At 40.2% G+C, this 23,441-nt stretch overlaps 1 protein-coding gene across 1 annotated transcript in view; it reads left to right on the forward strand.

Annotated features, from left to right (window-relative positions):
• The first annotated feature begins 1,835 nt into the window (after nucleotides 1-1,835).
• The window catches only part of TRIM24 (tripartite motif containing 24), a 65,284-nt gene continuing 43,678 nt past the window's right edge, over nucleotides 1,836-23,441 (forward strand). Inside the window, exon 1 of the mRNA XM_062011106.1 lies at nucleotides 1,836-2,295. Within this exon, the coding sequence (XP_061867090.1) occupies nucleotides 1,923-2,295 (373 nt within the window). The 5' untranslated portion in view covers nucleotides 1,836-1,922. The remainder of the gene's footprint in view (nucleotides 2,296-23,441) is intronic.

Here is a 23,441-nt window from a genome sequence, read left to right on the forward strand (position 1 = left end):
CTTCAGTTATAGCCTGCTTCCCAAAATAACCACTCCTATAGTGGTTTTGATACTGTTTCACCTTACGGTACCATCAGCCTAAGCTTTAATTACCAAACCTGTTTCATCATGAACACTTATATGCTCATGGCGTTTTAGCTCTCATCAAAAGAAATGGTTAGAAAATCATTGTAGGGTGTTAGTCAAGCCAACGTGTGTGGGATCAGAGAAAGAGAATAACGGGGCTCTATCCTACCACTTGTTGAGTCTCAGCAAAGGGAGAGAAATGGCTGGACTGGGAGGGAGAAAGTGTGCTTCAAGAAATTGCTTCTGGTGACATTTTTTCCCTATGCATTGGCAGGTCAAGAGTTGATAAGGCATGGCTTGTCTTCCCTCTTCGAGCAGGTAATGACATTTATCTCTTAATATTTCATCACTATAAAGCCAAATCTGTTTGGTGATTTAGTTTCTTTTCCCTCCTGAAACAACTTGTGGTATAGTTTTCCTGTTATCAAGGTAAATTATGGATGTAAGACATGCTGAATCATGACAATGCTCCTGTCCACAGTTGTTCTGTGCTCTGAAGAAATTCATCTTCTGTCATGTACAGCTTTTTTATGCTCCTGTTTATTACAGTTCCGATTTTAGGGTCTTGATAGGATTGCTGGGAAGCAAGAAGCATGCTGGTTGCTCTGGGATTTTAAGTACAGACATCTGGAATATTCTGAGGAGCTTGGATCGGTTTACAATTGACCTGTGACCAACAACGCTTAAGCAGTGCTTCATGTCTGCATATGTACTTAATTTAAAAGCATTTGATTACATAACATGAAACATAAGGGAAAACTACTTTGCTGTAAGAGTGACAGAGCACTGGCACAGGCTGCCCTGGGAGGTCGGTTGTGAAGTCTTCTTCTCTCGAGGTTTTCAAACTCGCCTGGACACGTTCCTGTGCAACTTGATCGAGGTGAACCTGCTTTAGCAGGAGGGTTGGACTAGATGATCTTTAGAGGTCCCTTCCAAACCCTACCATTCTGTGATTCTGTAAAATTTGTAGAATCACAGAATCATCTTGGTTGGAAAAGACCTTTAAGTTCACTAAGTCCAACCACTAACCTAACACTGCCAAGCCTACCACTAAACAACGTCCTTCAGCACCTTATCTCCACGTCTTTAAATATCTCCAGGGATGGCAACTCCACTCTCAATGTTGCATTCAAGACAGAATTGTACTTTTCCATTGTACTTTTTTTAACTTTACTAACTGCGAATTTGCTTCGGTCAGGTAATGTGCCTGTGCATGGCAGTGTGGATGTGGCCCACCATACTGAATGCGGGACGAAACTCACAGAGCAGAGAGGCAGAACCCCTTCAATGACCTCTCACCCAGCAGCGCCAGGCTGCCCACGGGCCAGGCGAGAGAGCAGCCATTTGGGCAGGGGTTGGGAGGATCATTGGCTCCTGCAAGGCTGGCAGGAACAGCGTGTTAGGGCTAGTGGGACGCACGACCCCGTGAGGCCGGCAGGTGGGCGGCGCTGCGGGAACCAGCCCTCCTGGCCCCCGAGAAGAAGGCGGGGCCTCCCGGGGCGGGGCACTCAGGGGCGGGGCTTCCTCCGGCGGCCGAGCTGGTTCCTGTGGGGGCGCGGCGTGAGGAGCGCTGTCCGCACGTAGGCGGTGGGGGGCGTGTCCCCGGCGGGGGAGCGGCGGGGCGGGGCGGCGGGGCCGAGCCGCGGGCGGGGCGCAGCGTGGCGAGGGGCGGGGCGCGGGCGGCCGTTGGCCGTGTGGCGCGGCGGGGCAGCCTCCTGCCGGGGCAGGCACACAAACACCGCGGGCTGCGTGGGGCGGGGGTCGGCGCGGCGGCAGCGGCGCGGGCGGGAAGCGGCGGGGGGCGCCGGGACCGCCCCGCCTCCCTTCGGCGCTCCGGCGGCGGCCGGCGCAGGACAATGGAAGAGGCGGCAACGGCAGTAGTGGCGGCGGCGGGGGGGCCCTGCCCGGCAGATCGAACGGGGGCGGCGGTGAGCGGGGAGAACGAGGCCGAGAGCCGGCAGGGCCCGGCGGAGCGCGGCGGGGAGGTGGCCCCGCTCAACCTGTTGGACACTTGCGGCGTGTGCGGGCAGTCCATCCAGAGCCGACGGCCCAAGCTGCTGCCCTGCCTCCACTCGGTCTGCCTCCGTTGCTTGCCGCAGCCCGAGCGCTACCTCATGCTGCCCCCCGCTATCCCCTCCTCGGCCGCCGGCACCCCCAAGGAGCCGCTGCCGCCGGCTCCCCCCTCCTCGCCCGGCTCTTCGCCGGCTTCACCTCTTCACTGTACGCCCGGTAAGTGGTCCTTCTGCCGACGACCCCTTTCCTCCGCCCAGCCCGCTGACCCTGCGGTTGGGGGTGCAGCCTCCTCCCCTCGCCCCACCCCCGGAGGCTAGCGTGTCGCGACAGACGTGGGGGTCAGGGAGCTGTCGCGACAGGAACTTGGGAAGCACTGGGCGCCTTGGGCGAGGTGCAGGTGGCCGGCCGCGGGGCTGCCGGGGCACGGACCTGTCATGGCAGGCTCGGCTCGGGGCGGGCTGTGCTCGCTGCTCGCCAGCGCCAAGGCTGGCGGGGGAGGTTTACGTTTATTTAAGAAATTGAGTATTATTATTTTAAATTTCCCACCTTGAAAGGGAAGGCCGTAATTGTACTTTGCCAGGACTTCTCTTTGTGCATAGAGAGAAGCTGTGAGAGCCGCCCTCTTCTTCCCAGTGCCGGTCCGTGAGTGCGGGGCCGGGACCGGCCTGGCCAGCATCCCTCGTGGTGCCAGGGGCTTGGGAGGGGGTGTGTGTTTGTGTGTGTGTGCGTGATGTGTGCTTTGCCCCCAGGAGGGCTTGCTTTTTCCGGAGGAAAGCCTTAATACGGGGTCATACGAAGGCAGAAAAACGTAGCGAGAAAACAAGACTTTTTGGCGTGATGTTTCATGGCTGGCAGTGTGACGCTCACCTGGAGGAAAGCGCCGCAGGTGCCATCCTCTGTGCCTGGCCTTCAGGCGGGAGGGTCCGGGCTCCCGGGCTGTGACGAGGGCTTGTCCATGCGAACGGCAGCTCGGATGGGTCTGGCTATGTGATAATGTCAAACTTCACTTGTTCAATTGTCGCGCTGACTGGAGAGTGCTGCGAGTGAGTTGTGGTAAGCTCGTGTGCTGACATAGTAGCTCATGTCAGTGCTGTACAAGATGTGCAATAAACTGCTCCAATCTGAAAATACTTCCCTGTTTTGTTGGGTTTTTTTGGTGGGAGTATTTTGTTGGTTTTTTGGGTTTTTTTTTCCCTAGCCTTTTAGTCTTGTTGGGTCACTTAATTGTATTAAATGCAATTCAATCTTAGAAAAAGGTGCAAACGGGCATTCTTCTGGTGGAAATGGGTGAAGATCCTGGAGAAACTTGAATTGAAAAGATGAAGTGTGATGGAAATTGAGCTTTTATGTAGGTATTGGAGGAGGTTGTGCTTGCTGGGATATGTAGTGGGGACTAAAGTGAAAAGTTTTACATGAAAAATGTCCAGATTGGTCATTTTAATAATAAGTATTGTCCTTTAAGTGAATTAAGGAAACCTTTACCATCCTGACAGCAGTTCTTCTCACCAGAGAGATTATAACTTGGATATGCAGAACGATTGCAGCAATTTGTAAAGGAACATGCTGTTGAGAGGGGAATATTTGGGGCAATTGGAGAGATAGCCTTGCTTCAGAATATCTGAGAAAATCCTGAGTATGTTATTATCTTTGTCTACATGGATGGCTGTATTGGTGTATTCATTCAGTCTTTTAATTTAGCATGTAATTTACGTAGTAGTCAGACTATGTAGTCAGAAGTTCCAGAGTGGGAAAATCTGGGAGATCCAAAGCTTAAACTTGGTTGATCCAGGAGATGTAAATGCTTCAGATGTCTGTAAGTAGAACTGTGTGAAGTTCTACACAGAAGGAACAGAAAAAGCCCTGGCTTGGATATACAATGAGGTATTTCAAGGTACTTAAAAGTGAGAAAGAGGGCAGAGAGGCAGGGGTTGCAACATAGACTGAGAGACAATATAGTCATCATCTTTTTGAGTTTTGAGGTCATGAACAGCATAGCTCAATTCCCAGCTGTTCTATTTAAATTAGCAGAAATAGGGGTCTGTAGTTAAATAAAAAATTATATGCTTCATAAGAATAATAAGATTAGTGCTATTCAACCATCTACTTGAGAGGACAAATGATGGATGAAATAAATTGCATTAACATTAAACTTGTAGCTCTTATTCCTTCACTCTCACTATGTGAGTTGGTTCTGTATCAATTCTTCCTCCTCATTCTACAAATTTACAGGCATACTGGGTTTTGGTGACATTGTTTTTACTCTCAAGGCTTTCCTTTCACACTACCACTCATTATCTGATACTAAGAAGAAACTTGTAAGGATCTCACCTCTCCTTGATGCATTCTTTGCATTCTTTTCTTGTAGTTTTCACCCAGTTAAAATGACAATGGCTGTATGATAGCTAGTTAAGGCCTAGCTTGATGAAAGCAGCATTGACCGCTTTCTGTTTTCCAGCTGATACAAAAGAAGTTGTAAATGTAAATTGGGATTAGGGGGGAAAAAAATAAGTGTCAAGTGTTTAAAGCTGATAATATTGAGAGAAAATTTTATGGTCAGAAGAGTTCTTAAATTCTCAGAAGATGGAAGGACAAGACAGTGCAAATCTGTCACCTCTTCTGGTAATATGTTATGCAAAATGTTTGAGGAGTAATCTGAAGAAATAAACTCAAGGATATAAGCTTAGAAAGTTGTACAGTAAATGCCCTTCATGATAGTAATTATGAGATTACTGTGACTAAACTGAAGGAATAAATAGCAAGGAAACTATTTATGCTGAAAGGAATGTCCTAGGTAAGGAACACAATAGAATTGTAAACTATGAAGAGCTTCTGAAAGACAGGCAGGCAGACTGCTTATGCACGTGTGCTGAGCAGTAAGATGTTGCACAAAAAGAAGCCTGGAGAAATATCGGTAGAAGGGAGTCTGTGTGTTGAACAATGGAGAGGACGTCATGAAGAAACAGTCCTTTGCTTCATTAGAAGAACAGGTGCTTTCAACTTCAAAAATATAGACAAGCTTATTTGGGAGAATATTGTCTCTCATCTGTAAAGATGCTAAAGATGATAAAGAATTGCTGTGAAAGAATATTTCAAACCTTAAGATCCAAGAGTGAGTTAAGAATTCTAGTGTGGCTCACTTGAATATGAGATTCAGCATATAGATAATGGCAAAGACAAGTGTCAAGACACACAAAGGGGTTTCCTGTTGTGGATGTTAACATCATCAGTATTCCTTAGGCAAAGGCAGGCTGTTGGCAAGGCTAATTGGCATGGATATACTGCCACTTCATTTTTGAAAGAAAATAATTTCTATAGAAAAGAAAATGTGGTACTGATCTCTGTATCTTTCCTGAAGTCTAAGATGTTGTGCAATCAGCTGTTGTCAGCCTTCACTGTTTTCAGTACTGGAGGACTCCCTGATTGTTTTCTGAATGTCCAATGCCAACTTATTTGTTGTAGGTGGTGTCTGTGTTGTTGCATTGCCAAAAAAACACATTACCAGGCACAGAATGATAGGAACTGTGGAGAATGCTCCAAGAGTAGGTCTGTAAATGTGATACTAGCTTGTAAGCAAGTGTCTACAGACACCGATACTGAATAACTTGGCTAACTTCAAGTGTGTTATCTTTTTGTTTCTCAAATGACCATTCTTTACTATTTGATTGTGCGAGTTGTTGTAACTGGTGCGTACAAGAAGACTCTTACTAGAAATGCACCGTTGGCCTGAATTTTGTGCTGGGTGATGTTTCAATGACTAGTCAAGTAGTGGTTTACACTTTAATTAAAGAACAGTGTTCGTAATGTCGCGAGTATCTTGACATGACAGTACTGTTGTGGAATTTTTAAATGCAAAAGAGATACATGAAAACTAAAAAGTTATAAATTGAGTTTCTGTTTGTTTTCAACACCATTTAAGCTGCAAACTTTCCCTTGTTTATTCTTAATCTTGCTATTGTGTAGAAATTGATGATGGACTGGTGTGGGTAAAACCTTGTGAGTGGAAATGCATAGCAAAGTTCTGTGCAGATGTCTTGATTAAATGTTACTAGTGTCAATACCAAAAATAATAGAAGTGTTTTTAAAGTATATTTTCTCTGTAGACAAACCTACTAGCAAACATATCTGTATGAAGCTGTTAAAAGCATGTAATGTTTGGACACTCCCAGGATGTAAATTCTTGGAGAGTGTCCAGACTAACAACTCTAATGTGTTCAATACTTGCTATTATTTAAGGAAAAGATACCTCAGAATTACCAAACAAGGATTTCAGAGATGTTCATGTTTCATATTTCAGCTCATTAATGGCCAGAAATATTTATCTACCAATGCAGTTTGGAGGTCTGTAAGGCATGGAATGAAGACCTAACTCCTCATATCCCCTCATGTATGCAGATGGCATTTGCTATTTTATGTTCCACAGTCAGTCCTTTTCTAAATAGCTTTGAATTCTTTCAGACTCTCATCTGATCTCAATATCTGGACTTTCTGATTTCTCTGTATGTAACACATTCTCTCCCTCAATCTGATCCTTGTTAGCTTGAAGGATATAATAGCTGCACTTGAGCTTTATTATGGTGTAGATAATTTTTTTTCTTCCAGGTCCTGGTAGTTCAAGAAAACGTAAGATATTTTTTTATCTCCCTGCTACATATGATTATTTCCATTTTATCTTTCATGTAATTTTTCATATTGCTGCTTGCTTCAAGTGAATTCTCTTCCTCTGCTATTACTAAGAGCCCGTATTTTGTTTGTGTGGGTGTATACACATACATGATTGCATCTATGCATCTTTTCACAAGTCTTATTTCTGCTGTGGTGTCATGAAGGACTGAATTGTTTAAATTATAACAAACTTAGGGGAGATTTGTGAGTGCTTGTATTTGAAAACTGTAGATGTTATAGGACTATGTTTAGGAAAAGTATGCCTAATTTTCATACTGGTTTTGATTTGTACTTGCTTTGAATTGGGAATGCCTAGAAAATGTATATGTGAAAAGCATTTAGCATTGTGAATTATAACGTTTTTGTTTTGATAGCATGGAGTGTACAAACCTTGTGGCTAAGAAGTAATACAAGCAGTTTATGAAGTTCTTATATTTCTAATTATAATACCCTTTTTTAGAAAAAGATGGGATATGACACTAATTGTACAAGTGTAATTTGAAGCAGAGGACATATTTGCCAAATATTCCTGCATTTTTTTCTACCAGGAATTCTGCAAAAGTCTGTATGTAGGCATATATGTACAGGCTCTATGGACAGTGTTGTGATGCTGAAAGAAACTTTAGTCATGCTCACTCCAATACATGATTGACATCAGCATATATTACATGCTTATAGTCTTTTGTGTCTCTACAGAATTGTATTTTGAGGGTAGGTTAGATGCATTTACGTGCTTGCTTCCTTCACCAATAGAAAATATGTGACTGAAATGCTGAAGCTATCAGAAATATCAGATGAGTATTAAAACAACTCAAGACAACTTTAGACATCAGGCTGCAGAAGTTGCAGAAATACAGTACAAGATATTTTTGTAAAACCTTTTTTTTTTCTAAGTGCAGATTTAAATCCTCAGAAGGCAACATAGCTCAGTTCCAATACAAAATTGGCTTATAATGTCTCTGGTAAGCAATTAGTACTTTTAATAATGGAAAAGAATCCTAGATCATAAGGTAATGGGACAGTCAATATATACTAATGTATTAAAAATTCTCATACGTGTATCTAGTTGAAAGTATACTGGATTGTTTTAATGCATATGACAGAGATACCTTTTGAGGACATGTCTGAAGAGCAAGAGAAAATAATGGTGCATCAGTTCATTAAGGAAGGAGGTGCTGTTAATGGACTAGCTTGTTCATAGAAGTGTCCTGAAGAGCTAAAAAGCCTAATGTATGGCTTATAGGTTGGCCCACTGACTTACATGAGTACTACAAAGTGGCTATATTCACTCAGCTTCACCTAGTTTGTTAAATTTAAGAAAGGAATTTTGTTCAAACTTTTGATTCTGGACGTAATGTTGTTAAAGAAGCTGCTCACGCGTATTTTGTACAGGAAAAGCTTTGTGCCAGGGTTGTGTGAGTTTGTGTTAAGATGGTGTGGGTGGAATTTCCATGTTATTTAGTGGAATTTCCCAGTAACAGTAAACTTGTGAGGCTAGTATATTTGCCCATTATATCTAATCTAAAAACAATACAGGGGAAAACCAAAAAGAATTAAAAGGTGAATTTTAATGTAACTCACTTTCAGTATGAATAACTCACTGTTTATGAAAAATCTTGATTTCTGGAATTGGAAATCTAGACTTTTAAAAGATTTTTTTACAATAAGATGCAATACTTTAATACAGTCAGGTGAATATGGTTGTGGAGCTTGTGTTCTGGACCTATGCAGGTGACCTGGCTGCCCTGTGACTAGTAGCAAAATCTCCTAATGAACTTGAGGTTTCTTATGTAAGTTTTATCAGCTCTAACAGTTTAATGATGCATTCTTTTTTGTTTAGCTGGTTTAAAGGTCACAGAAAAATAGTTTCTGTAGAAAAATTCCAGGGATGCTATTAAAATTTACCTCAGCAATTAGGTAGCTACAGAGTTATTTACTGTTTAGACTATGCACTTGCAGCTCAAATATGCTTTGAAGACATAAGTGTCCTAGTTGAACTAGGATCTATCTATTTTATTTCTAGCAGCCAGAGAGAATGTATAAAAATCTAAATGTTTACCATCAAAGAAAGCATGAAACAGTTGTGTAAAGTAATTAAGAAAATTATACCATTCTTAAGAAGAGACAGTCTTGTAAAGTCAGGTATGAAACCAAAGGGTGAGCCAAAGAATATTCCTAATTACTTGATACCGTCTGTCCAGTGCTTCAAGTAAATGCTTATTTGAAGCTTTTATATGGGAGAAAAATGTGTATTACCTTGCATGCACTACTACCTTACGATAGATGACTGATGTTGAACAAGCTTTCTAGTTAGTTTTGAAGTTTATCAGTGGACTATGGAAAAAAAAGAAGACCGTAAGCAAGGCTCAGCTGTTTGAACTGTACTCATGGGTTTTGAGGGCCCTTGTTTCTAATACGGATTTGGGTCACAGGCACATCCTCATTTCAAAAAAGAAATCTACAGCTTCAAGTACTAAACCCTCCATAAGTGGGAGTGCATGGCCAAGAGAACTGAGCCATTCGCTTTCTGACTGTAGAAAGATTCCTGCTTCTGATTAATAAGTAAGTTGCCACAGGCAACCTTTTTTTTTTTTTTTGAAATGGTGAGTTCCCCTTTCTGCTGTAGTCCCTCAAGCAAATACATTGCAATTTGAATAAAATAAGATTGTAGCTGAAATAACCCTTTGAACTAAAATGATTACCTAACTTGAAAAGTGACTGTATTTTCCCAGTGAGCTGACATATCTGTCTGTACTGTACTTAGTAAAAAAGTAACAGGACTATTTTTATGTAAATGTTGACTAGCAGAAAAACCCATGTATTTCTTAGGATGTCTACTTGAGTTTGGAAAGCATGAAATATATTAAAAGTTCACATGGTCCACTTTATTCATTTCTAGGCATCTGCTGTAGAGTCACAACGTGGTTAAGGATATGCAGAGTTAAAGTTTGTTGAACTAATGTTATACGCCAGCCTAACAGAAGTTCATGTTACACTTAGGCTGCTGCTGAACTTGCTTCAGAATACTTGTAGTACTGATGCTGGTGAGGGGAGGAAATACTGGAAGCTTTGCAGGGAATGAGTAGGTGGGAAGAGAGGTAGAGAGCTGCAGCACTCTACTAGGGCTGGCAAATAAGATATTTTAATTTGGGAGCAAGGTTCTAATTCTAAATGCGAAGTACAAGTGCCTTGATTAAACAGCCCAGCATCAACAGGTCTCTTAGTAGGAAATGAGCTATGTGCAAGATTGTCCTGAACAGCAAAAGTGTCAATTGAAACATGCTTTCCCAACCTGGACTCAAAAATGAGTAGCCTACTTGCTGAAGTAATGTAGGAGCATAAACTACGTGCTGTCCTAGTGACTTGATTTAAAGAGAAGTGGAAGTAGCTTTGAATTGGCTTTCCCTTTTAGAAAAATACAGTGACTTGTAAGTGTTGTTTCAACAGTTTTCAACTAAAAGTTGAGATTCACAGTATTGCCCAGACTCAATGTGATAAATTAGGGTAGTGGGTAATAGATCACTCAGAAGCTGAGATAAAAGACAGTCTGTTTAGCAGACAGGCTTTTTTTGAATGAATATAAAGTTATGTAATGACATGCAGTGTCTGATAGCAAGGCTTCAGTAATGGCTAAATGTCCTGGGAACTTTGAAATCTTGGAGATAGCATACTTCAAGGTTAGCTTTTGTGAGTGTTTACAGATTCTTTTTTTTTTTTTTTTTTTTTTTTTTAGTAATTTCTTTGCTTGCTTAAGCAATTGGGTTTCAGCCCTCAGTAGTTCCATTCCAAACTTGCTCTTATCTTGTTTGGGAGTCTTTCATCATAGTTGTTTTCTCAGTTGTTTTAGCCTATGAACTGTTGAGGATATTGACTACAGACTACTTGGCCTTCAATAATTCTGTTTTATCTTCCCACTGCTAGTACTCAAAGGAGACAGAGGGTATAACCCACTAACAAATCTTTGAAACTACCAAAATAGTTTAGAATACTTCAGTTGTTGAGTTTAAACAAATGTTAAAGGAATTTGATCACCTTTGGGAAGCTGTATATAACTCTTCCCCAGTCCTGTCTTTATGAAGGAAACTCAAATGTGGATTCAGAGCTCATGGCTTAAGTCTTGCCTTGAGTAAGTGTTATCTCAAAATATAGGTATGTAGAATTCTTACCTGGCATAAACTTAGGTGTAATTTGCCTCCCATAGTCTTCCTGAATGTGAGTCCAGAGATGCCAGCAGCCCTTTCTTCAAGTATTTCACTGCCAGCTGTAAAATAGAATGTTTTCCATGTTTCATAGCAAAGACAGAGTCCAGTGTTGTGAAGGTGCTCATAAAAGCCTGGGATGGAACCTATGGGAGGAAGGCCTATGGTCTTCCCGCATCTAGCAGTGAAGATTGAACAAAATAAGCCCTAGAAATAGGGTCTTATTTTTACACTTGTCTTAACTTTTATCTGTATTTTAAGAATGACCTGCTAGAATTTCTCTTGTCACTCAGTAAATATTTCTTGTATAGTCTTTTGGGACTGGCACCATCAGTAAAATTGTATATATCTTGGACTGACCATAATAATCTACAGATTGTGGGACAGTCCTCTGTTACCTTTCTTTCTTCTTAGAAATGGCCTAATAACATGGACCTAATAAAACTTAGAGGCTACATAAACCACAGTTTGAAGTAGCTCATATGACTTTTAGGTTATCACCACTGCCATTTAAACTTAATGGGGCCAAAGATCTCAAAATACTAATTCCAGAAGCTATTTTGGCAAAATGAAGACTTTATACATGGGCATCCCAAATAGATTAGGATTGACAGTTGTTTTACCTCTGTTCCACCCTTGGTGCAAGAGCTAAATGTAGTTTGAATTTCTTAAGCTAAAGGCTAGTCTTGCATCCTTTTAAAGTCTATTTAGCAACAGAATTTTGTATTGTTTCAATCTCATTGTATTTATTGTGTGGGGTTTTTTTTTTCTCTGCTCCCAGTTCCACTGGGATGAGATCAGATTTAATAAGGTTTTCTTTGGCAGCCATTGGGCTGATTTACATTATTGAGAATCTATATTCTCAATACGTAGGTGCTGTGTGCTGCAGGATGTCTGACTTCAAATCTTTGTTCTGCCTTAAAGTTGTGATGGCTTTTTTCATTTTTCTTTTTTGTCATTATGCCAATCAACAGTGCCATGGCTGAACATTCCTTAAAAATAAAGTAGCAATAGGAGTACCAGTCTGGTTTTGGAGTTTCTAGGAATTTATCATCTAAGGTAGTATATGATCAATCCTTTCAGGCACAAGAAGGTAGAAACATAATGTTAGTCTAAAGGACAGGTAAATGACTCTTATAAGGATGAGTTTTAGTAGAAGATTCATTTGTCTAAGCTTCATTCTTAGTACAGGGCATGTCATGTTGGGATAGTAGTTTTGAAGGATCTCGTCTCTGATTTTGGGAAAATAGGGAAAACCATAGACTAGATTTCATTAGTGGATGTGGATATTCACGTCAGTCAACAGGGTGATGGTTTGGTTTAGATCATTTAGAAAGCTCGTGGTTTAGTTACCTGCTGCAGATTACTGCAAGCGAGACTACCAGGTGAGAACACAAGTAGTATTGCTACTGCCTCTGTGACCTGCTGCTTTCTGAGAGCTGTAGGGCAGCTGTTTGAAATCACTGTCATTTTTACTTCATCAATCAGCGTGTCTCTTAAAACGTATTCCTTCTGGATTGATCAGTTACATTCAGTGGTTTTCATATTAATGCAGTGTTGGAGGAGAAGGAACACCACCACTTCCTAATGCTGCTTCTTGGAGGCTTTCTAGTCTGTGTGGGTCTCATAATGCACATATTGCATCAGCTTTGTAGTCTTAAATTTATGTGGGAACACTTAAAGCAGTAAGAGAGGAATATAAAGTGAGTTGGCTTTTTATTCCTATACATCCACACCCAAAAGTGTAATGCTTGTAACTTGCACATAATTTGAAGGATATTATCCTCTGTAATTACTGGTTTTACAATATTTGAGTGATTCTTGCAATTGAACTGAGTGGCTAATAGTGTTTAAGAGTATTAACGTAGTTACCTTAAAAACCATCCACTTCTTTCCAGCATGATTAATCTGTCCAAGGAGTAGATGACTGCTTTTAGGATATGACTCGCGACCTAGCTGTATTTCCGAGGACTGTGTTGACTATGAAGGGAACTTCATGTAAATCAGCACTTAGATGAATCCTACCAAAGGTATTAAAATTTGGCAACACTGCAGAGAAACTTTGTGCATTTTGCAAGAGCAAAGTTTAACTTTATGGGGTCACTTCAGCTTAATAAATCAGTATTATTTCCTTGCTGCCATTAAGATTTACATTTTCATAGGAAGTTCTGCATGTGACAAGCTTTATTATTAAACAGCTTTTGAATATAACAAGTAGCCAGAATTGTCTGGATTTGGGAATCTTGGGTCTTTTTGCTCAAATAAACAGCTTGAATTTTACTTTCTTTTTTCCAATAATAATGCCTTGCAGAGCACTCAGACTTATCTGATGGAAACTGCAGGAAATAAGTATCTTTATTTTTTTTCTTATTGACTTTATTTATCAAAGTGGGAATTTTCATCAAATATTGCTTGTGCCTTTCATCATCCCTGTCAATGGCAAGCTTTAAAAATAAGTAAAATATTTAGAAAGCCTTAAAATATGACCAGTTTAATAATGAAAGTGTTTGTTTTATAAAACAGACTTAACTTCAGCAGAGATTAAAAGTGTACCATTATCAATAAAATTGTGAATATTTATAAATACATATTAAATTTCTATTTCTCACTATTGGGATCTAAGTCCTGGTCATGTACTTGTGTGGTAATTGTGCTGTTATCAAAGTCATTGAAGAGATGCTAATTAGGAAAATAATTTTTTTTGTTAATAGCAGCCTTCCCTGTCTTTTCCTTCTGTCCACTGCCTCACCAAACAAAAACCTAAACCAAAGCAGAATCTATTACTCTGAATTGGCATAGTATTTCTGTGTACTTTTGTCCATCCATTCCCTGAACATCAATTTATCCATAAAGTGTATAGAGTCTTCCATTATATTTGTTATATCACTCAAACCTATATTTTGAGATAATTTGAAGGAAACATCATAGACATACTGATAGCTTCTTCTCCTTGAGGAGAACTTCAAAATAGATATCTGTATAGCAGAATACAGATATATGCATCAAATGCTGCAGTTAACAAGTTGATGGTTAAAATCACTTATGTCAATATTCAGAGCCAAGTTTAGCTTTGGAGCTATGGACTGCAGTTTGTTTGAGTACTACATAAGAGATCTTCTGTATATGTCAGTTGTATTTTCCACCAGGAATTTGAAATTACAGTAGCAAAGGTACATGTAATAGAGTAGACGGGTAAGTAGAGATTCCACTGTCCAAAATGGAGTATCTTCTGCCACTTCTGAGTTCCTGGGATGCTTGGGATATTCAGAAAAGGGTTGGCAGATGTATTGCACAATCCACAGGAGACCTATTTCTTCCTGGAATAGTAGCTGGAAACCGGGCAGGATATCCTCATGAAATTAGATATGTCTCTTTAGGCACCTGAATTGCTCCTCTGAGGCTACTGGCTTGAAAATTGAGGTCTGAGAGGCTAGTTTCTGAACTCTGATAGGTAGTTAAATTATTGAGGGATGATCATAGTGAGAATGGGAGGCGACTTGTGAGAGAACAGATTGTAAAGGTTCATCTGAGCACTCAGAAGAAGAGAGGGAGTAACATGACCTAGCCAAAGGCTTTGAATTGCATTAGCGTTCCTGTTTTGGATCACATTTCTCCTGAAATATTGGACTAAAGCCTGTTACTTACTGTTGTCCCACTATGGCTTCTTGACTACTTTAATGTGGTCCAGATTCTTAGAAGGTATTGGTTGAGCCTTTTTTTTTTTTTTAGCTTCACGTTTTCACAGTGTTGAGAGGATTATTATAGTATCTGGGACTAAACAAAGGAAGTGGGTGAAACAGTGAGGAATGTCACATGTTGCAGTATAGGTGTGATCTTTTCAATAAAGGATTAAAAATAACCAAATCCTTCAATGCCTACCAGAAATGTTTGTTTCTTTGGCTTATGTCTAGCTCCAACTACCCAAATGATGATTTTCTTACCTACTTTTTTTTTGTAACTATCATTTCTGGTAACTGTTAGCTGGTAGCAGGTGAGAACTCAAAAAGATGGAAGACCAAAGTATGAAATTTCTTGCTACACAAAAAGAGCTACTTGCTGTGTTGTGCTCGCAATTGTAAGGTGGGATCCATCTCCTTAACAGAGTTTTTGGCAACAGAATTTTTTTTTTACCCCAGTGATCTTTTTTTAGATAGTAATAACAACATACTAACATGCTGCTATTCAGAGAGAAAGGTATTAATTTCCTTGTTCCAGAGGCACATTGGATACAATGGACTCAAGCACTGTTGGCAGGGTCCTAGAGTGTTTGTAAAACGGTATTCCAGTAGAATGTACAAATCTAGACGGCATTAAACCCATTTTCAAAATCCTAGCAACTTGAAAAATTAAATAGCAGGCTGCTCAGTGAAAACGATGCAAGAATATTGCCGAATCTTAAAAATCCTTTCATCTTATGTGCTTGAATTCATTATATATGTTGGAAATACTTGACAATTTCAGGACTTGAAAGAACATATTTTAATTTTGATGAAAGAAACACTTGTCACAGTCAGCAGTGACAATTGGTGTAATTGTTGGCAGCTTCTGCATCATCATTTAAGCGCGTTCATTGCAAGGCAGTGAGGTTTTTTATTCATTATCTTGTACTTAAATATTGTCTATCCCACAATAGCAGTATTTCCCTTTGTTAACGTTATGACAGTTGGTGAAGGAAATGCATTGGACAGCCTTGGATGTCAGCGTAAACTCTCCCTTCAGCATTTCTTAGGGTATTCAGAAGTGGCTGGAGAATCAGCCCTTGCAAAATCTACAATTTATGAAGTCTAATATGCGATATTTGAAATGTTTGAAGATTGGGCATGTATAACAAAAACAATGAACCATTTCACAGTGCAGCTGAAATATTTTAATTCAGCTCTGCAGTGCTTTCCAAGAAAGTCAATGCACTGCAGCATAAAAACTGGCCTGTAACACTCTTCCAGAGGGGGGAATTACAGCTAGTAGTCTTTGTCTGGTTTTCATCTATTTACATTTTAAAGGGTGATAAATAAAGCATTCTGATTTTTAATAAACTTATCTGCTAGATTAATGGTTGCTTTGAATGTTTATGTTTTGGCAGTAGGTGCCAGTTTCCCCTTGAGATGTGCTTGCCTGTTGGTTTAACCTATCTCCCCTCCACTAACAACAGCAGGCTGTCAGAACTAGATAGGAGCAGCTTTTTCTGGTACAAACTGGTTTGAAGAAGTTGCCAATTTTGCAGCACCAGTAGTGGCTTAATGAGAAACAAGAGGAAAGCAGTAATTATTTTAAAAATTGTTTCAGACATTATTACCCATGATATCATCTCTTGAATTAAGTTTTCTAAATGTTTGTTTTTAACAGAAAAACATGACCTGTGTAAATAAAACCAGTTTAACCCCATGGATTTTAATGAAAAACCTTGCAAATATAATGTCGTCTGTATATGCAGTGAGAGGAGAAAAGATTCTGTAGGTCACAATTGGAATGCCTTGATTTTCTGTGTAGTTATGCTGAAAGTCTTGCAGCTGGCACTGTCTTCAGTCTGTTGATATACCTTCTATTAATGTTAACTAGCCTGTCCATTTTTCAAAAAAAATAACTGTATATGTGATTCAGTGTTAATATTTTTTGTTCTGTACTCTGTATAATTAAAATTTCAAACAAGGCTTCAGTAAAACCAAGAAAAATTGCCTTACACAAGCATAATTAATTTATTCTGTAATGACTCTCTCATTTCAGGTACAATTGGTTACCAATTGCTTCCAAGCACTCTATTAAATGAGGAGAGCTCTCTTTCACAAAACTGGTGGGTTTTTTTGACTGTTTTATACTGAAGAAAGGGAACTCTTAAGCCTTCCTTTTTTAGTAAAGGACTCTGCATCTACAAAAATACCTTTTTGCATCTACAAATCATTATTCAGTGGCTCTGTTAAATTGGCTCTGAAACCTGTTCGCTACATTGAAGAGGTAAATGAGCCGAAACTGGGGCAGATCAGAGCAGTCTCCTTCTATTGTCCCAGGATGCTTTAGTAGTCTGGAATGCACTCCCAGGAAATTGAGAACTGAGTTGGAAATACAATTTACGCCTTAAATTCATGCTGCTGAATGGCTGAAGATGGCATTGTGGTGGATGCAGCATGTAACTTGGGAAGAAGAGTAAAAAAATGTGCTGTGGTTTCCCTGACATGTCTAAAATGTAGGCTGGCATTCTGTGAAGGAGGCATACACATTGTGAGCCTGTAGCCATCTATTCTGGTGGAACTGAGCTCTTCTCTCCTAGCACAGCCCCATTTAATCTGTTTTATATTCCCTAATCCAGCTCATTGCATGGTAGCATAAATCCTTGTGCTGGCATGGAGTAGAAATGAATAGTCAAGGGAGCCAGCATGGTTGCTTTTTTTAGCAGTGTGGTGTCTGACCCTATTTCAAGCAAAGTCTTAATGTAAGGTTTCACAGGTGCTTGATCTTTGTATGTGTGGATGCAGCCGATGCTGCTAAAAAGGGTGGAGGTCTTTCACTCTACTCCTACTCACAGCTACATACTCTTCATCCAGCTCACTATACATCTGCATAAACAACTATCCTGTCGCAAAGGAGTAGAGGAAAATGTGGGATCGTAGCATCTGCCATCCTCACAATAATCATGATGGTGATTACGGAACTCCTCCCAAGTTAAATAATATATTTTCACCTGCCCACTAGAGCACTTTAGAAACGCTTGCTCCATTAATTAAAATAAAAACCTTATAGGATATTTTTTACAAAAATAAACTCTGAATTATTTTACAGGTGAATCCTATGGTGTTTTTTTTCTTGGTTCTCCCATTCCCCCTGCATTTGCCCCATGGTAGAGAGCACTGCAAGACTTGAAGCAGTAGATTGCATTTGATGTGGATTTCTTGTTACCACTAGAGAAAACAAGGTTCTGTAGGAGTGAATATTCTAAATTGGCAGTAATTATGTAAAATCAGCTGCTAACTGACTGAACCTTGACAAAAGGTTGAGGGGAAACACAGGGTTTGAAACAAAGAGGCAATTGAGGAAGGGTAAGTCCAGTCAAAAATGGAAAAGCTTTCTGAAGGTCAGAAAATCATAGAATAGAGTGGTTTAGAAAGGACCTTAAAGATTACCAAGTTACAACCCCCCTGACATGGGCAGGGACACCTTCCACTGGACCAGGTTGCTCAAAGCCCCATCTGATGTGTTCTCTGGTTAAGTGCTCCTTGTGACGGGTTTGACCCTGGCTGGATGCCAGGGGCCCACCAAAGCTGCTCTACCGTTCCCTTGCCTCAGCTGGACAGAGGAGAGAAAATAAAACAAAAGGCTCATGGGTTGAGATGAGGACAGGGAGATGACTTGGCAATAACTGTCACAGGTAAAACAGACTGGACTTGAAAAAAATTAGTTTTCCAATTTATTAATAATCAGAAGAGAGAATGTTAATGAGAAATAAAACCAAAATATTTAAACACATTCTCCCCACTCCTTCCTTCTTCCCTCGGACAATTCAGCACAAATTGGCTCTGCCCCCACTTCCCCTCAGAGGGAAGTCTCCTCACACTTCCTCTGCTCCAGTCCCTCCCATGGGAGACAGGCCTCCATGAAACTCTCTGATGTGAGTCCTTCCCACAGACTGAAGTTCCTTACAAACTGTTCCAGCATGGGTCTCTTCAATGAGGTGCAGTTCTCCAGGAACAGACTGCTCCAGCATGAATCCCCCATGGGGTCACAAGTCATGCCAGCAAACCTGATCTGGTGTGGACTTCCTTCTGTCCATACATGTGCAGGTCCTGCTGGAAGCATGCTCCAGTGGAGGCTTCCCACAGGGTCACAGCCTCCTTGGGGCATCCATGTGCTCTGGTATGGGGTCCTCCAGGGCTACAGGTGGATCTCTACTCCCCTGTGGCCTCCATGGGTGCAGGGGCAGGGCCTCACTATGGGATACAGGGGAATGTCTGCTGTGGTGCCTGGAGGACCTCCCCACCTCTTTCTTCATTGACCTTCGTGTCTGCAGAGATATTATCGTATTCTCACTCCTTCTGCAGTGTGTTCCTGCAGAGTAATTTTCCTTTTCTCAAATATGTTATCCCGGAGGCATTGCCGTCATTACAAACTGACTTGGCCTTGGGCAGCTGCCGGTCTATCTTGAAGCTGGCTGGCATTGACTCTGTTAGATATAGGGTAAATTTCTGGCAGCTTCTCACACAAGCCATCACTGTAGCCTCTCTGATACCAAAACCTTGCTATGCAAACCTACTAGCTGCTCTGGTGTGCTGGAGTCACTGCTGGATCCTCTTCAGTGTTCATTTCCTTTAAAGTGTAGGATGTAGGTGATAGGGAGTGATACAACTTAGGCAAATATAGGAAAGTGTAAGGTCACCCTTCCCCAATTTCCAATTCTCTCACACTGTAAGGAAGAATAGGAAAGGTAACTTGATCTCAGCTTGCTTCCTCTTCTGAGTAGTAGGACATCTGGTTTTATCAGATATTCCCTTTGTCTCTAGAGTGTAGTGCAAGATTAAGTGTTCTGAAAGCAAATGACATTAAAAATAACAAGTGTCAATTCTTCAGGAAAGAAAATTAGTTTGTTCACTAAAAAGTAAGTTGGTCTTGTAAGTTTCTTAATTATATTATTCAAATCATACACAAATATCTTAAAGCTCTTTAGAAATGACTGGGGCAAGAATTAGTTGGGTATCAAAACATTAATGTGAAATTAGAGATCTTCCTTACCCCTAGTTTAATCAGCATAAACGAAAGACCCTCACCTTCCAGAAATGTGCATAACCTGAACAGTGTTAGCCAAAATACTAACCTTGTCCTGATGCTGCTACGTTATATTTTTTTGACAATGCATGCAGTTTATTTTTACTTTGTGAGAATACTAAGTTTGGGCTGGCTTGGTAATGTACTTAAGGAAAATATACTTTATGTAGCAAATATCAGTTGCAGAAATAATTTTTGGATTAGTAAAATTTTATTAGATTATTCCACAATGTGATGGTTAATAATGTTCTTGCTGCAGCTTTCCACATATTTCTTTTCTTTTGCCCTTTTTACTTTTAACACAACTCTGAGTATTTGGGGAGAGGTGGGCAATAAGTGACAAAATAGTTTAGGGATTTTTTTTCCCCCTTTAGACTAGTAATGTAGTTCTTCTTTTAGTGACACAGTATGCTTCTCCTATAGTTTATTGAAGAATGCATTCTTTTCCTTACAAATTCATATAAGAGAGTCAACTAAATGGCTTTTCATATCTTATTACTCAGAATTTGAATCTTCTTGAACTGACCCATAATATAATTGCCAAGGTTCTCAGCCTTGAAAGCACTGACATAAATTTTAGAACAATTCAGAAAGCAGGTGTCTTGAAGCAAGAGGAAGGAAGTGTTGGCAATAAGATTAAGCAGGGTTAGAAAGCTATTGCATGATGGCTTCCAAACATTAACACTTAAAAAGTTTGATTCATTGTAGTACTAGGAAAGTGGGACTCAATGGGGAAAATGTTAATGAATTCAGAAGTTAATTTAAGAATTGCATTCTGTGTATGGAGTTTTAAAATGTAATTAAATGTTTATGAGGGAAAAAGGTGTACCAATGAATTAAAAGCAAATGCATACATGGAATGTAGCAGGAAAATGCTGGAACCGTGTTAACTTGCCTTTGTATTGCATTCCTTCTTCCTGTAGGTTATTGTAACCGCTGAAGTACAAGTAGATATATATTTGGAAAATATCATTGTCCTTTCTGTTGTTCAAAAAAGTTAGAATTAATTGCCTACTACAGCACCTGTTGATTACTTAGCAAAAGCTTGTATGTCTGCTTCAGCTGTCTGTCTTAATAGTATTTGTTGGTTATGACTTTAAACCTACCTGATTCTTCATGCACCAAAAGAAGTCAAACTCCTCTGTCAGGTCTATTAGTAAGCTGGGGAGAGCAGTAATCCTTAGTGTGCAGGACTGTGTTTTGTTACCATCACAGGACCTAGGAGGGGATACTTATGCATGGTCTGAGTTAAGTCTTTGTAGTGGAAAACTGGATTAGGAAAAAGGTTTCAAGTCATGTCTGTGATTTTTTTAATCAAATCATGACTGTACATACAAAATATATTGTAAGTAATATGATTTGAGATAGTAGGAATAATAAATTAAAACAATCAAGTCATTAATATGCTGATATTTATTATATGCTCTTTCCATTTTTTATACCAACAGACTCTAGCATACATCTATCTGAGTTTTCCTCCTAACTTTTAAATAACATTTATCTTAAGCTACTGTAATATATGGTGTTATGTAGTAGACTAGTTTGAGGACCGTGACACTTCTCAATGCTCTTCTGAGTCCTTTTTACTCAGGGAAAGGAAGAAGCATGAGCCCTCTATAGTTTGCAATATTCTACACTGGGCTAGACCTCCAAAGTGGTACAAAGATTGTAGTTGGCATAATGTTGTGTATTCTCTGCATCTCCCACAAGGTTGCAACATCACAGAGCACTGTCTTCTCCGTATAAAACCTACAAAGTTACATACAAGGAACCTGCTTTGACATCGGCTTTCCTACAGGCTCCAGCTTCTTTCAGAGCATGTCCACCTGCTGCAGTGTGGATAGGTGCTGTAATGTGGTCTTCCATGGACTGCAGCAGGACACTCTGTTTCACCATGGTCATCTCCATGGGCTGCAGGGAAATCTGTGCTGGCAGCTGGAGCAACTTCTTCCCCTCCTTCTTCACTGACCCTGGCATCTTCACGTTTTTCTTACTCTCTCCCATCTGTTGTTGCACAGGATTTATTTTATCTTTCCTTAAACATGTACACAGAGCTGCCACTGGCATTGTGGATGATTTCAGCATTGGCCAGTGGTGGGGTCCATCATGGAGCTGGCTGGATTTGGCTATGTCTGACATGAGTACAGCCCCTAGCGTCTCCTCACAGAGGATACCCCTGCAGCTCACCCTTGCCTCCTATTACCAAAACCTGGATGTGTAAATCCAATGTACCATATTACTGGACCAAATCTTATTCTGAAATAGGACTCTGAACATGAAAAACAATAAATGTTGTCTTCAGAAACAGATACTTAAAAAGTTCAGTGACTTTGCAGCTTCTGTTCCCAATATTTAATATTTATAACTCTCGGCAGCCTGGTGTTTACAGGTGCGTGCTCCTAGGGTTGTGCTGGTGTATTTTGGTCTATAAGCAACATAAACAACACGAACTAACTGAAATCCCATCATGTCTGTGATGTCTGACAACTGTACAGTTGGTATTGGATGAACTGCTGAAAACTTTGCTTGGCCTATGCATAGTTTTATCATTTTATACAAAAAGCTGTGTTCTGCAACTAGTATTGCAAAGTAAGAATTTACTTGAAAAGCACTGTCTCCAAGTACAACTTCAGTACTTACAATAGCTAACTCTGATAATGTCAGTAGAAATTCTAATATTGAAACAGAGATATGTTTGATCATGAGCTTTGCTAAATTAGCATGCCTTTACTTGAATATAATCTTGTTTTAACTTGGAAAACATTGTTTTTGTATTTATTCATGTTTTCCATTTCATTCCAAAATAGTCATTGTCTTTCCTCTTCTACCTCTGTTTTCCCATAGGAAGGTCTGAATTTGAGGTTCATTGTAAACCATAGTATTCTTCCCAGTAACTATCTCTCCTAGATAAATGAGTTCTGTAACTGCCAGCTCTCATGCCAACTCAGCATGTTCTGCGGGTCTCTGTGGCAATGATACAGTGCACTCCACTGTACTATTTGTTTATTGATAAGGAGGTTGGGCAGAAATTCCAATGTTGGTGTACTACATGTCTCTGTGAGTGTCTCTTTGAGATAGCTAGATTGAAGTTCTGAAATGAACCCTCATGAATTCATTGGGTACTGTATTTGCCATGACCCTTTTGTTTCAAGTGTGACACTCCTGAAGAAACATCTAGAGAGCACTTTGTGTGCACCTTCCATTTCCCTCATGGAAAGTGCAGAGGAGACCATACACGGTTGCTATTTTTTGGTACATTTCTGAAAAAGCCTTGCATACATTAAGAATAGTAGATGAGGGCCTGAAAGGAATGCTGCCTGGTTAATCTGTGTTTCACATTTCATGCCTAAAAGGCTTATGTTGCCACCTGTGTGCATAAAAGTGACCTGGCTGTGATAGTTACACTGACATTATGATGTTAGGTATTTTCACTTAAATCCGTGGTCCTGGATTAAAACTGGTTTGTGTAGCAGTCTACAAGTCAAGGCTTTCTTCTGCAACTATGTGTGGGTAAATTTGCATTTGTTATAATCCTGGACTAATGACTTAAGTCAAGACTTAAGGCTAGACAGCATAAGGAATTCTAGAAAAAAGTTTCAAGAGGATTTTGAGAGATTTGAGTAGTTCTTCTTTTCTCCTTCTCCCATCTATGTCTAGAATTTCTAAGTGATGTCCTGAACAGGTAGCTGGCAGTACTCAGTTGGTGAAAATGTAAATTACATGTTTGGTTTATGTTAGTACATTTCCTAGCTT

This window comes from Colius striatus, chromosome 1 (assembly GCF_028858725.1).
Source record: "Colius striatus isolate bColStr4 chromosome 1, bColStr4.1.hap1, whole genome shotgun sequence".
Classification (NCBI taxonomy): Eukaryota; Metazoa; Chordata; class Aves; order Coliiformes; family Coliidae; genus Colius; species Colius striatus.